This window comes from Mycteria americana, chromosome 16 (genome assembly GCF_035582795.1).
Source record: "Mycteria americana isolate JAX WOST 10 ecotype Jacksonville Zoo and Gardens chromosome 16, USCA_MyAme_1.0, whole genome shotgun sequence".
Classification (NCBI taxonomy): Eukaryota; Metazoa; Chordata; class Aves; order Ciconiiformes; family Ciconiidae; genus Mycteria; species Mycteria americana.
In genome coordinates, this window is record NC_134380.1 from 6,893,141 (window position 1) to 6,906,873 (window position 13,733).

The 13,733-nt window shown below is 55.6% G+C and overlaps 1 protein-coding gene and 6 non-coding genes across 7 annotated transcripts; 4 read left to right on the forward strand and 3 right to left on the reverse strand.

Moving 5' to 3' along the window:
• The first annotated feature begins 3,270 nt into the window (after positions 1-3,270).
• On the forward strand, positions 3,271-3,343 carry TRNAR-UCG (transfer RNA arginine (anticodon UCG)). The gene has a single exon. It is a non-coding gene; the product is annotated as a tRNA-Arg (tRNA).
• A 285-nt stretch (positions 3,344-3,628) lies between these two features.
• On the forward strand, positions 3,629-3,701 carry TRNAR-CCU (transfer RNA arginine (anticodon CCU)). The gene has a single exon. It is a non-coding gene; the product is annotated as a tRNA-Arg (tRNA).
• Positions 3,702-7,127: 3,426 nt separating this feature from the next.
• TRNAR-UCG (transfer RNA arginine (anticodon UCG)) lies at positions 7,128-7,200 on the forward strand. The gene has a single exon. It is a non-coding gene; the product is annotated as a tRNA-Arg (tRNA).
• A 483-nt stretch (positions 7,201-7,683) lies between these two features.
• Positions 7,684-7,756, reverse strand: TRNAR-CCU (transfer RNA arginine (anticodon CCU)). Its single transcript has one exon. It is a non-coding gene; the product is annotated as a tRNA-Arg (tRNA).
• A 480-nt stretch (positions 7,757-8,236) lies between these two features.
• TRNAR-CCU (transfer RNA arginine (anticodon CCU)) lies at positions 8,237-8,309 on the forward strand. The gene has a single exon. It is a non-coding gene; the product is annotated as a tRNA-Arg (tRNA).
• A 905-nt stretch (positions 8,310-9,214) lies between these two features.
• Positions 9,215-9,287, reverse strand: TRNAR-UCU (transfer RNA arginine (anticodon UCU)). Its single transcript has one exon. It is a non-coding gene; the product is annotated as a tRNA-Arg (tRNA).
• Positions 9,288-9,835: 548 nt separating this feature from the next.
• Positions 9,836-12,464, reverse strand: MRPL58 (mitochondrial ribosomal protein L58). Its single transcript, XM_075519068.1, has 6 exons — positions 12,266-12,464; positions 11,675-11,711; positions 11,350-11,409; positions 10,628-10,710; positions 10,370-10,539; positions 9,836-10,094 (listed from the first exon to the last, which is right to left on the reverse strand). Exons 1-6 carry the CDS (start codon positions 12,428-12,430, stop codon positions 10,010-10,012), a joined length of 600 nt encoding a protein of 199 aa, XP_075375183.1. The 5' UTR covers positions 12,431-12,464; the 3' UTR covers positions 9,836-10,009.
• Positions 12,465-13,733: the final 1,269 nt, after the last annotated feature.

Here is a 13,733-nt window from a genome sequence, read left to right on the forward strand (position 1 = left end):
CCCCCTGCACCTCCTAAGGAAATTTCTTGCTCTCTCCCCTCTGCTTCCCACTCTCACCTGGGGCAGGGGCTCATTGCGGGCTCTGCTGTGCTGCAGAGCTGCCTCCCCTTCCTTCCCCCCCAGCCAAAGAGCTAGCAGCGGTGCCCATCCCTCTGTCAGACCCACAGCGGTCTATCCTCTGTCTTACAACAAACTGCTGAGGGTCATTCCATTCCATGACATTGCTGGCCTCTGATGCTTCCTCAGCTTTAACTGCAGCCCAGAGGGGACATTTCTGGAGATGTTACAGTATTACAGAGCCACAAGGTGCTTTGTATAAACTGTGGTCGCCATTAATCTAAATTATGAGGTTCTTGGTTACAGACAGCTCATGGGAGCAACTTTTAACCATGTGAGTTTATCGCATTTCCTACAATATTACCAACAGTTTGCATCCATTGTATTTCTCTTCAGCCAGTGGATAAAAATGAAAGGGGAACCTACTGCTTTAAAATGAAGATGGAGGGAGATCAATACATACCTGTGGGCAGAACAACTTTGGAAATGTTACAGAAATCCTGTGGGTCCCAAGTTGCAGAAGTGTTTTTCCACGCCTGGGGGAAGAAGTTGTAGGAGAGAAATGAGTGCTGGGCTCGGCACCAGCCATCTTGCTGGGCATCACGAGAGAAACACTCTCAAGGGACCTACCAGGTTCAACACAAAGTAAAAAGTGACCGTCTGGAGCTTTTTGACCTGGAGAAACAAAAGGAAAGATATTTAGCCGATTTTCTTAGGGACATCCAATGCAGAGCCCAGAAGCTCTCTCCTGTTGTTCTTGCAGTGGATGGCACAGGTTGCAGAAACTCAGCTCAGGAGGAGAGCTCAAGGATCTTGGTCTTAGAGCTGAAGAGAAGAGGGAGCATATGGTCCAATGGTTTGAGAAAAAATAGGTTATGGTTAACATTTACATGCCAGTGCCCTGCAACTGCATTGCTTGGTTCAGGCACACTGCACAGTTGCTTCTAAAGCCTGGTATAAAGTGGGCTGTTTGTCTGTGCCTGCCTCTGGACTTTTTCCTGGAAGTAGGTGAGAGAAAATACTCCAGATCTTCCAAAAATGCTTTCAAACAGCAGAGAGCTGAAGAAGGGGGTGGGGAGGGGGGGCTGATTTTCATCCCCGTGGCCTTGCTGGCCCAGCCCTGCCTGGCAGAAGACTCAGACCCCAATCTAGCAATCACCCTGCTTTCTGTTATAAAGACTCGACAGGAGTTTTGGGTCCTTACCCCAGAGAGAATAGCCACCAGCATAAAATCCATCTTCACTTCCAGAAGCTCCTTCAAGTTTGTCTTGGGCAGTATGTGTGCATGCAGCTTGCTGTGAGAGGAAATCTTCAGGTACTCAACAACATTGTAGTAGGTGCAGGCGTACCTCGGAGCAGCCCCTGCTAGAAAAAAAAATTCCACTTGAATCAGAAAAGGATCAGGCAAGATCTCAACCTGTGAGAGAGAGATGTACCAAAAGAGAAAGGGTATGGAGCAGTGGATATGAAAATCATCATTAACACAGGCAACTCCCTTCTCACATAGATGAGAAAAGAATTCCTCCAAGCTTTTCTATCCCTCTTGAACTTACCTGTCCCAAGAGAAAAGGTGAGGATAGCTGTAAAAGCTCGCTGCATCATCTCCTGCTTCCAAATAAGGAGGCAAATGGTACCGTGTGTCTTATGAACAGTTCCGGGACATGTCATTTGTTATATAGAAGTTGATTTGGTATTTATTAATGAGAGATGGATATTTTGTAAACAGAAGCTAGACTTTTTATGTCTTTATTTGCATTGGAAGGAAGAATTTGCTAATGGTTTGATGCACTCAGCTGGCTCTTGGGAGCAGCCTTTAGTTCTAGTAAAGGAAAAATAAAGTCATTAAAAAAAAATCCAGTTTGAGGGAGAGGAAAAGAAAGGGCCCATCTCCACAAAGAAAAGGCAAGGAGCCAGAGCCACTCAGAAACAAATCTTGTCTCATTTACAGAGCTGAGAGTCTGCTGCAGCCCCCCTGAAATGGAATAGGAATTACTGCTTGTGCAACGTGAGGGGTGGTGGGGAGGCGGAGGAGAGGCTGCTCTCCTCTGAGCCCTGTCCTGTTCCAGGCTGCTGCCCAGCCTGAGGGGTGTTAGAGCATGTCCCCATTTCCCAAAGCACTGTCCCAATTTCATGCACCCACTGATTTTCTGTTTCTACCTCCTTGCTGATCTCCCGTGCTCTCGAGGCGCTGCTCCAAGTACTCATGGTTAAGATGAAAGACTCAGAGACTTTTTTGTTTGCAACTCCATCTGTCTTTCCCTCAGCCACCCTCCTCTCCATCACTCCCTACTTTTTATGCTGTGATTGCAGTCATACCTTCAGGTGCTCAAAGTGATGGTTCCCTCGCAGGGGAGCAGCTCCAATTCACGTGTGCTTGGAAAGTCCCATCCTGCTGGGACGTCGTAGGTGGCACCTTATTACTGTGACCTCTGGTTGTGTTAGATAGGAGGTGGGAAGCGTATGGACCATAAGACAGGGTTTGACTTAGACATAAGGGGCACGAGGAGAAGTAGGGGTGACCTCTGTGCTGGGGCTTCAGGGCTGTGTTGGTTGTAGGAGCTTACACTGGTGGGTGACAGTGTCACTGGAGGCGGGACAAAGTTGAGCCCCCAGAATGGTGCTAGAGGTGACTTGGCCTTCAGCAATCCCTCACGTCTGCCAGCAGCTGGTGGGATGTGAGTACACGGGAGCTGCAGATCTATCCAGTTGCTCTGCAGACTTTTGGTACCCAGAGTGTCCTGTTGCAGCAAGGTCCTTGGCTCCACCGTGCACCCCGCGCAACGTCCCTCCTGCGGCAGCTCGCCGTGGGGGGCAGAGGAGGGAGGGAAGCCGGATCCATGTGGCACTTGCGAGGCTGGGTGAGGCGATGGGGTGACTCGGATGCTCGGCGAAAGCCCTCCCTGCGCAGCACCCTGCTTCTGCCTGTCCCCAGCAAAGCACCCGAGCCCTGGCTGCAGGACTGTCCCCCGGCCCCAGCGCGGCAATGGCAGCCGGCAACTCCCACCCTTGGCTTCCCCACGGCCTGGCTGCGGCAGCGGGCGGTCCTTCCCCCGCCGTGCCGCCTGGCATCCCATCGTGCCCCCAGCACCCGGGCTGCTCCGGCGCTGGTGTCCCGGCAGCGCAGCCGGAGGTCGGGGGGCCCGGGGGGTCCGGGGGTAGGGTGGGAGTGATGCTGGGGGTTGGCAGCAGCGCTGGGGGGGCTGCAGCACCGGTGACCGCGTGGCCTAATGGATAAGGCGTCTGACTTCGGATCAGAAGATTGAGGGTTCGAGTCCCTTCGTGGTCGGCCCTTTTTCCCCCGCTTTTGAGCCCGCTCCAGCTTTCCACCCTTCTCCCTGCGCGCCTCTTCCCTTTATAGCGGGGTGGGGGGAAAAGGCGAACCCAGGTTTGGCCCCGTGCCCCCGCCGCTGCTGCTACAGCCCAGCTCCGCTTCCGCTGCAGCCCCGTGGTGACTCCTCCGCGGGCGTTACACGCACGACCACCTTTGCGCCCCCGCAGCACACCGTCCCGCGGGGCGGGCGGGCGCCGGGGTCGGGGCCGTTCCCGCGGGCCGGGGCGCGTGCTTCGCGCAGCCCCAGTGGCCTAATGGATAAGGCACTGGCCTCCTAAGCCAGGGATTGTGGGTTCGAGTCCCATCTGGGGTGAGCCCCCCTCCTCCTTTTGCCGGTGCCAACCCCGTTTCCGTGCTCCTCCCCGTTTTAGTGCCGCCAGCCCCGCGCAGCACTGCCGGGCCTCCTGCTGCTGCTGCCCGGGGGAGGCTGGCTTTGGCTGCCAGGTGGGAAGACGTTTCCCATCCCCGGCTGCAGATGTCAATTAAGGAGATTCATGCAATGGGAGAATCCAGAAGTGCCAATGAAACAGCGCTGCTGAATGTGTGCATGTGAGCGCAGCTGCTGGAGACAGCTTGCAGAGGGGGAGACTGAAGAGGGAGGTTGGGGGTGCCATGACGAGTGTTTTGGGGCAGCGAGATCCCCGTGGCAGCTCCAGGCTTTCTCACTGTGCCAACAACTGCTGTACGCAGGCTGTACACGATGCTGTTGGGACGATGTGGTTCTCTGCTCCTGGCCAGTGGTCCCAATTTAGATCTCATGAGAAAGGGAAGCAATGAGGAGCAGCTACAAACTGCCGCAGGCTTCAGTGCAAAGGCAGATGCTTTATCCAGCTAGTCGTGTGGTCCCGTGTGCTGAGAGCTCGAGTGAGGCTGTTACTGAGGGAATAGCTACCAGCTTTCACCTTGGGACCTGTTAATGAAAGGATGATTTTTGGAGAGGTGTTAATAATGAATGAATGGTTTTTGGAGGGGAGAGCACATCCATCACTGGCTCTGCCCCATCCGCTTGGAGCACGGGCATCTTTCAAGGTGTCCCAGAAGGTGCAAAAGCAGAGCAGTTAAAGCTGTTTTTTTAGCCTTGTCTGGGCAGAGCCGGGCCTGTGTTGGGTCAGGGCTCAGCAGGTAATTTTGGCTGCATTTTTACCCCCTCCGGGTGCTCCCTGCATCATCAGCTGCATCTGACCCCCAACAAAATGCTGACTGATGCTGGGGGATGACTACCTTGCAGGTATCATGCAAGCCTCTTCCCAGAGCAGGACAGCCTCTAATAGGAAGATTGCTTTACTCCTCTGCCAGAAACCGCTTCTCTGCGAGGGGCTGGTGGCTGGGGGTCGTGCAGTTTGGCTGTGCTGCCCTGGGACCAGAGTCCTCCACATAAGTGCCTTTGGGATAATGCCCTCTCAGGTCTGTTGCATTAAAAAGCTGCTTGGAGGGTCTTTTCCTATAGAGTTAATGGATTTTAAAAGGCAACTGCAGTCAGGGTGATATCACACTAGTAAAACCTAAAGTGAAGTTTCTTTCTAAGTATTTTTTCTCTGTTAGATGTGGGAGGAAATGACTCTGCTGCCTGGAAAGGAGTAAACCTGCTGAAGCCCCGGGCGCTGGACCACCGGCAGCCCCAGGCAGCTGAGCTGCAGGGCCCTGTGCTGCTCAGCAAACCCTGCCTGCTTTGAGGGCCAGGGAAGGGGGCTAAAGGGGTGTCTCCAGGCTGGTATTACCTGGGACCAGTTGACTTCCACCTCTTTGGGCGACCAGCTTCAGGGCTGTGGTTGAAAGCATGGTGAGAGCACAGTTTTTGCATCCTTCTTACAAGTTGGCATAGCATCAGGTGGCTCTTGGGGGATTTTGTTTCAGGAACAAGATGATCACTTGGCTTCCTTGGGGCAGCGTTTTCTTTGCATCTCCTGGAGATGCTGTACCCGCAGTACTGCTGGGATGTCCTGGTGGCAGCATCGCGAGGGGCCTGGGCTGGTTCACTGCGTGTTCTGAGGGACTTCCATCAGTGATGGCCTTGCTCGGGCAGCACTAGGTTTTGTTCCTGCTGTTTCTCTCCTCTCCTGCCCCTGGACCACTAAGTCTCAGGCAGCAGAAGGCTGAACCTGTGCTGCTCCTCATGAGCAGCAGTGTCTTTGCTGGCCAGTGGGTGAGGACCAGGGTGCAGAGAGGGAAGAAAACAGCCCCAGGGAGAAACGCTGCAGTGACACGAGGCTTTCTCAGGGCTGAAAATCCACCGGTGCTGGGTGAGAGCAGGCAACTGCTGCCAGCAACAAGGAGCCCTGCCTGCACCCTGGCCTGAGACCCCGGGACCAAGGGACACTCAGCCATGGGGGGCTCAGACCCTTGATCCCTGCTCTGCTGTCAGGCACCAGACCCGTTTGGCCATGCTGTCCCCACCGCACATCTGGCGTGGTGCTGCCCACCCGTGCCCCCCATCACACTGGCCTCTCCCCTCCAACTCCACTCGGATTTACACCCTACACCCTCCCCATACCCCCCACACCTTGGTGAGCTCTCAGGGGGCCAGGGGTGGATTGAGCTGGGGCAGCTGCTGCGTGCTCTGGTTCATCTGCTGCGTGCTCCGGTTCATCTGCTGTGTGCTCTGGTTCATCTGCTGTGTGCTCTGGTTCATCTGCCGGCTGCTGCCGCCCGCTGTACTGGGAAGCTTTGCACACTCGCGGAGCACAAGCGCTCTTCTCGTGCAGCCCTTTCTCTCCAACGTGTGTCTGCTCAGCTTTCGTTTGACAGACACATCAGAAAAGACACGCTGGCTGAAGCTGAGCTGAACATACCCCAGGAACCACTCTGTCCCCCAAAACCTCCCATGGCTGTGGAAGAAGTTAAAAATGCCTTCCTGCCCTGCATCTGGCTTTGGGAAACTCTTTTTTTAGGATTAGATGAGAAACGCAGGTTTTGGGGAGAAGCAAAGCTGCACTGGGAGGAGAACACAGGAGGTGTTATTGATAATGAACAGGAGCTTAACGAGGCCTGTGGTGTTTCTCATTGTGTCACACTGTTATGCTGTAGCGGTGCTACGTTACAGCAGGTGCCCGTCACCGGTGGCTCATTGACACTGTGACCACCACACTGAATGCTGTCACAGGAAAGAATGAGTTGTCTCCAGGGTCCTGGCTGTCCCAATCCTTCTTCCTTCACCAGCAATGCCTGACCCTGGGAGTGAAACACTCCTTCTCTCCTGCTTAAGGAGCTGTACACAGCCTCGGCTGGACGTGATGGTCTTGGCTTTGCCTTTCTGTGGGGCCGTGGCACGGAAGGCCTGGACTCGTGGTACCCTCGGCAGCTGGAGGAGGATGGTGACCCCAGCTGCTCTGTGTCAGGGGGGTGCGGATGTCTCCTGGATGGTGTCTGCTCTTTGCATTTTGGGTTGCATTTATGTTCTGAGTTGCTGGCATCCCCAGCACATGGCTTGAGCGGCGGGCAGTGAGGCTGGTGGCAGGAGGGGGAATGTCGCTGCTCCATCCTGCAAGATTCCTGCACAGCACAGTCTCCATCAGCACACACAGGGTAAACTGAGGGGGGGGTGTCTATGATGGCCTACTGGCATCCGGGGTCCCATGGGGGGAGGCACCCCTCGCCCACTCACCCACATCGCAGCGTTGGGCCAGGAGGAACAGCTGCAATCCCAGGAGGGATGGGAGTGTGGATGATGCACGGGGGGGTGCAGGGACCCCCCCGGAACCCCCCCGGTGTGTGTCACGGTCCCCAGAGCAGAGTTATGGGGGACCACGTGGCCTAATGGATAAGGCGTCTGACTTCGGATCAGAAGATTGAGGGTTCGAGTCCCTTCGTGGTTGTTTTAAAGCCACGAGAGATCCTCCCGTCGTTTAATTTCGCCGTGCCGCTGGCCTGGGGGGGACGGCGATCGGTACGCCGCGGGGTGAGAGCACCCCCGGGGGTATCAGTGGGGCAAAGCCCAGGGGAACGTGCCCGTGCTGGGGGCAGCTTTGGGGTGGGATCTGCCCTGCATGTCCCCGGGGATCTCCCGGCCAGGGGGATTCGTGCCCCCGGGGCTCTGCCCCACGGCGGGGCAACAGCCCAGGGCGCCCTGTCCCGGGCGTGGAGGCGAAGCGGAGCTCGGCCCCACGCCGTGGCGCCGGGCGGGGGCTTGAGCCCCAGCTGGGGCCGGTTCCCGGGGGGAGGTAAAAGGGCGGGGGCGGCCCGGGCCGGGGCTTTTTACCGCTGCAGGGAGCGCCCGGTGAGCTACCGCGGGGCTGGGGCGAGGCGTAGGGGTCTGTGTGTAAGGGGGGCTCCCTGCGGGGTGGGAAAAAAGCGGCGGCCACCCCAGGTGGGACTCGAACCCACAGTCCCTGGCTTAGGAGGCCAGTGCCTTATCCATTAGGCCACTGGGGCCGGGCAAGAGCCACTCCCCTCCTCTGCCCCGCGCCCCCCCCCCTCGCCTTTTCCGCGGGGGTCCGGAGCAAACGGCCCCGTCGCTCGGGGCGGGCGGGGCGGCTGATTGCACCGAAAAGCGGCGATGGGCACCGGCACCTCTCGCCCCGCCGCCGCCGCGGGAGAGCGGGGTGAGGCCGTGCCGGCGGGGCTGGGCCCTTCGCAGGGGTCTCCAGCCCCACCTCGCCTCCCCCCCCCCGCCCCGCCGGCATTTCTGGGCTGTGCGCAGAGCTGGGGCTGCCCTGGGCGGTTTTACTGGGCGATGGAGGGAGGAGAGCTGCGTGGCTTTGGGGGGGGACGGCGCTGCCTTGCGCCGGGGGATGTTCAGCCCCGGGGGTCCTCCATGGGCTGCGTGGGACCCCCCTCCCCACACTCCGTGGACACGCTCCCCTCCGGCCATCAGAGAGTTAAGTTACGGTACCAAAAATACATTTGTATGCAGCCCCAGTGGCCTAATGGATAAGGCACTGGCCTCCTAAGCCAGGGATTGTGGGTTCGAGTCCCATCTGGGGTGACTCTTTTCTGCTCCGGGGATCCACACCAGCTCCTGGGGTGCCCCGGCCTGGGGGGTTCCCTGCTGCGGCTGGGGGCATCTCACCCCTTTGTGGGGCACCCCTGGCGCAGGCAGGCTGATGTGGGCAAGAAGGGGGTTGCTTGGTATAAAAACAGGCACAATCTTGGAATCTGGTTTTAATCCCTGAAGCGTCCATCTCCTCCAAACCCTGGCATCGTGTGCTGGCTCCAAGGCTTTAACCAAAATTTTGCAAATCTTACTGTAATATCTGGGGAGGGAGACCTGAGCCCTCATACGTGGTGTGCCCGGATACGTGAGCCACAGAGGTCTCGGCTGAGGCTGTTGCTGTCCCAGGTGATGCTCGTGTGATGACTTTCAGTGTCAGAAATACGTCTGCAGCAGCAACGCCCTTGCTTGTAAGGGCCAGGGCACAGCACAGGGCCGCAGACACCTTTGCCTGTGAGAGGGGCAGCTGGCAGCCACCTCCCTCCCATGCAGAAAAGCTTTAAGCAGGAGGAAAGTTTATTATCTTTGCTCCCCTTGCTGGCCGGGGTGTGCACAGAGGTGGAGGCAGCCAGCCTAGGGCAGGGTTTCCTGGCAGGGATGTCAGGATGCATCAGTGTGCTCCTGCCCCCCCCCCCCCCCCAGGGCAGCTCATTTTTGGGAGGATGTAGGATTTGAGCTCTCTGCTTTTTGCAGATGTAAATGCTGATCTGGACCGTGGAAGGGCAGAACTCAAAAGTCCCCCTTCCAAAGGGGACCAGGCACTGTCTGTAGGAGAGGCGTGAGTGTCAGAGCAGAGCCCCGTGCACCTCGCTGTGCCCCAATTAAACTCACTCCAGGCACCAGTGGAGAGCACTTTCCCCTCTTAGTTGGTTCTTGCCTAAAACAGAACCACCTCTCCTCACCCCAGGTGGGACTCGAACCCACAATCCCTGACTTAGAAGGCCAGTGCCTTATCCATTAGGCCACTGGGGCCCCTTGAGCAGATGAAAAAAGTGTAATTTCAGTATTTTGAGATCCCCCCAGTAAACTGATTGGGTGAAATCCACATTAAACCACAGAACTTTGTTCTGTTTAAACAGGGTCCACTAACGAGGGACTCTTGAAGCCTGTAAGACTGCCATTTGAGGTTTTATGGTGTTCTACCTCAAGGCCCAGAAGCCTCCTGTACTTACAGGGTGATTTCTGTCTTTTAGTGCTAACACAGAGCAACTGCCTCCTGCCAAATTCCTGCCATGGCTTTAGGTTAATTTAACAAAATGACATGCACTTTTTTTGGCTAGGAAAAAATCAACTAAAATGGAAGGAAAGTGCTCGAAATGTTGCTACCTAGGTAAATGGTTAGACTGCTTTTACTCTTCCCTTTCTTTCTCCAGAAATCTACTGCTGCTTATGTGTTCAGCAGCAGAGGGTGCTCTCATAGAGCAGAGGGCTGGACGGAGGGGACAAAGAATAAAAAGAAGTAGCTGACAAAAATCCGACTTTTTAGTTTCTCTCAAACATGAACAATAATTTTTCTGCAAAATGACTGACAGGCTGTCACAGCGTATCATTAAGTTCAAAAGATGTAAAATATTTTTATTTACATTTTTAGACCAGTTTTATTCAACCCAGCTCATGAGTTTAGCATTATCTACAGCTGCCAACGCCATTTCTTTAAAAAGAAGCTATGCCAAGGGCTTTGATCTCTGCTGTTCTCAGTTGAAGTCTGCCTTCCTGCTCTGTTTTATATTTGAGTGTATCTTTTTCTGTCGTAGTCGTTCACGGTTCATTTTTTCCACCCTAAAACAAAATGAAAAGATCCTTTAGTGTACAAAGAAAACATGTAAATATTCAACTTTGAGCACAGTTATAATGTAGATTTGATGAGCTGACAAATGTCCACAGTCAGAAAAAACAGTCCCTGTTCTTGGGATGCTACCCAGGAAAGCAGTTAAGATGTAACAGACCAGTGATTTTTTTAAAAAAGGAGTATGAGTATGAAGAGGCTGCAAACTAAATAATGGAACATGATAATCTGAATCAGTCTCAAATAAAGGCCATTTCAATAAAGATACCTCTCTATGAGTTTCTGTGTAGTCTCCTTAGACACCACCTTGGGCTTCTCGGTAGCCTCTGTGACCATGGTTCTGATTTTTTCTAAACAAATCGCCAGGTTCCTCATTTGGTAGCGACTCTCTTCAGAGTTCACAATCAGCTCACCAGCTCGGTTTATCTTATTCCTGTGCTAAAGAGGGGAAACCATGATGTGATCACTGAAACCTCGTTAGACTTGTCATGTTCTGTCTGAAAGTGTGAAATTGGGGGGTAGTTACCATCGATGCCATTTTTTGTCTTGCAGCTTCTGGAATCCAGTCTGCTGACGCCAGGTGGAACCGAACTTCTGCCTTGGTATTCACTGGGAGGAAAAACAGGATTTTTTTTCAATATAATGGCTTGCCTTCCTAAGTTTTATAAGATAATTCAGTCTGTTCACTGCTGGCTTTGAACACAGGGTGATTCCAGTATTAATTTCCTGAAAGATCACAATTTTTTTCTTGCTATATTTTTCCATACCACTCTACAAGACAAACTGAATTTTTTATGGAGACTCTGTTACAGCATTTGCCTTTCTAGATACCACAAGATTTATTGCTATTACCAGTCACCTTATTTTTAATGACAACGACAGAATGGGAAGGATTTTTAGTTTATTTGAATTGAGCTGAGAATTTTTTGCACTGTGAAGTTTCAGAATGCAGTTGGCTTGTTTTATGTTTGATTAATGAAAACAGATTAGACAGAAGTGGTGTTTCATGTGACCTGTGTAGCAGCGACGATCCCAGTAAGAGCGTTTCTAGGAGAATCCAACATGGCACCACTCGTCTCGAGCATTGTGAAGACTTAGAAGTTGTGTTAAAACACAGGGTAATGATAATGAAAAATCAGCACTGGGCAGCACAAAATGCTCTTTAGTTTCAAGCTCCCAATACTTCACCACAAAGTATAAAGAAACAACTTAAAGATTAGGATTTTTCATTCAAAGTCTTTTCCTCACCTTTATTAACGTGCTGCCCGCCAGGGCCGCTGCTCCGGCAGTAGGACACGGTCAGGCGAGCTGGAAGAGAAGAGCGGCAGCGCGCTGACCCGGAGACACGTCCCCGGCTGGTTCTGCAGTGGGCAGCAGGGAACGGGGACGATCCAGGCTGCAGCACGCAGGCCTGAGGGACGCCTGTGACCCAGTGGCGCTTGCACTCTGGGTTTAGCTCTGTGCACTGAGCACGGACCCCGTAGTCCGGAGCTTAACCCACCTCTGGGCACTTAACCCAGGACAGGCCCAGCCGAGCACCCGGGCCCAGGCCCGATTCGGGGGGGAGACTCACCCAGGGGGATGTCGAGGGCGGCCGGCTGTGCCTCCTCCTGGAAAACACCGCGGGGTGACCGCGTTAGGCGCAGGGGCGAGGCCAGGGGGAGGCAGGGCCGCCCCACCGGCGCTTCGGGCCCGGCCCCGCTCGCCCCCGGGGCGACAGCCACATCCCGGGGGAACCGGGGCTGTCTGGCCCCGCCCACCCGCGACGGCACCGCCCCTTCCGCTAAGCCCCGCCCACCATCCGCAACCAAAATCTTCCGCTAAGCCCCGCCCACCCGCGACGACACCGCCCCTTCCGCTAAGCCCCGCCCACCCACCGCAAACAAAACCGTCTGCTAAGCCCCGCCACCTGCGACGGTACCGCCCCTTCTGCTAAGCCCCGCCCACCCACCGCAAACCACCCCTTGTGCTAACCCCCGCCCACCCGCGATGGCACCGCCCCTGTGATCAGCCCCGCCCACCGCGATAACAGTCCCTTGTGCTAAGCCCCGCCCACGCGGATGGCACTACCCTTGACATAAACCCCGCCCACCCGCTCTAGGTCACTCAGGCACTAAGCCCCGCCCCACCCCTCGCTCGTCTTCCTCCCCCCCGCCCCACTCACCGGGGCTCTGGTGGCGGCGGCGTCGCCGTCCTGTCGCGGCGGGTACAGCTTGTCCAGGCTGTAGGCGCTCCGGTACTCGGTTCCGGCGGCGGGCCGCTGCGAGAACCGGGCGGCAAGAAGCCCCAGCCGCGGCCGGCAAAGGCCCCGCAGCGTGTGCGCCGCCATCTTGGCTCCCGCGGTGCGCCTCCGCCACGGCGTCCCTACGGAAACGGCGGCCGCGCGCTGCGTTCCGGGGCGGGGCCTGCGGGGGCCTGCGGGGTTTTGCTATATGGGATATATGGGCTGTGTGGGCTCTGTGGGGTGTACGTGTGGTGTGTGGGGATGCATGGGATCTACAGGGTGTGCGATGTCCGTGAGGTCTGGGGTGGTGTCTTTGTGGGGTCTGGGGGGGGGGGTGTCTGTGGGGCACTGTGTGGGGGGTGTAGGAGGTCTGGAGGGGTGTATGGGCTCTGCGGGGTGCTGAGTGGGGGATGTGGGGCGTTGGGGTCGTGTGGGGTCTGTGGGCACTGAGGCAGGCCCTGCTGTGGCAGGTGGTGGGATGGCTGGGGAGGAGGACGCTGGGGTGCGGTGGCCGGGTGGTGCCCTGGTGTCACCCGGGGGTGGCACGGTGTGGGGTGTGGGAGGCCCCGGGGCGGGTACCAGGGGCTGGTTTGGGCAGCTCGTTTCCAGCTCCCCACGGCGCAGGCAGCGTGCTCCTGCCTGCACCCCGCGCCTGCACCCCGCGCCTTTGTGAGCTGAGCGGTGATGGCCAGCGCGAAAGTGAAGATACGTCCAGCGTTTTTTATGTACTGTCTAGTCTTTGCACCTGGGTGCTTCAGATTTTCATCTGCTCAAGAGTGCTAAGAGGTTATGTATACATGTGTATATACAATTACTTTTTTTTGAATGCTGATACAGCAGCACATACGCGTTTCCAGGTCTGTAAGAGAGATGCTGAGGTGGATGGGGGATGCAGGGGCGTGAAGCACTTGTGGAAATCCTCCAGCTCTTACTCCTGCTGGAGCTGTCAGGTTGGCTTGACAAGAAGGGTGTGTGTTCGAGAGGGGCAGGGATTGCTATTTCTGGCAGCGGGAAAATGCACAGGCAGGGATGGTGCTGTCATTAGCTCTGGTGTTTTGACAGGAGCTGAAGATCTTTTGTTTAAAACTGTGGGTGAAGTCAAAATGGGTGTTTCAAAGCTGATATAAAGACAGTGTGTGATTGAGGATCTGAGCTGGGTCCCATCTAGATGATCAGCACAAAATCAGGAAACTCAGTCCTCGGGAAAGGAGCAGGTCCCGAATGTTGATGGTTGCTCTGCCCTGACTGATGCTGAGCAGTGCTCGGGGGCCAAGGAGGGTTCTGCACTTTGTTTTAATTGAATCTCTGTGTCCTGGGGTTCTTCTGCTCTGCTTCCCCTGTCCAAACTTGGCTGAAAACAGAATGCTTTAAGGACAAAAACCAGAACTGTCAGAGACAAACCATGCCA

Bases quoted from the DNA above. Each gene is read 5' to 3' on its own strand.
- MRPL58 (XM_075519068.1), bottom strand. From the start codon at position 12,430: ATGGCGGCGCACACGCTGCGGGGCCTTTGCCGGCCGCGGCTGGGGCTT. The intron at 10,711-11,349 runs GTGAGGAAAAGA...TTTTCCTCCCAG, and splicing joins CGGGCAGCACGTTAATAAAG to TGAATACCAAGGCAGAAGTT. The intron at 10,540-10,627 runs GTAACTACCCCC...TCCCCTCTTTAG, and splicing joins GACAAAAAATGGCATCGATG to CACAGGAATAAGATAAACCG.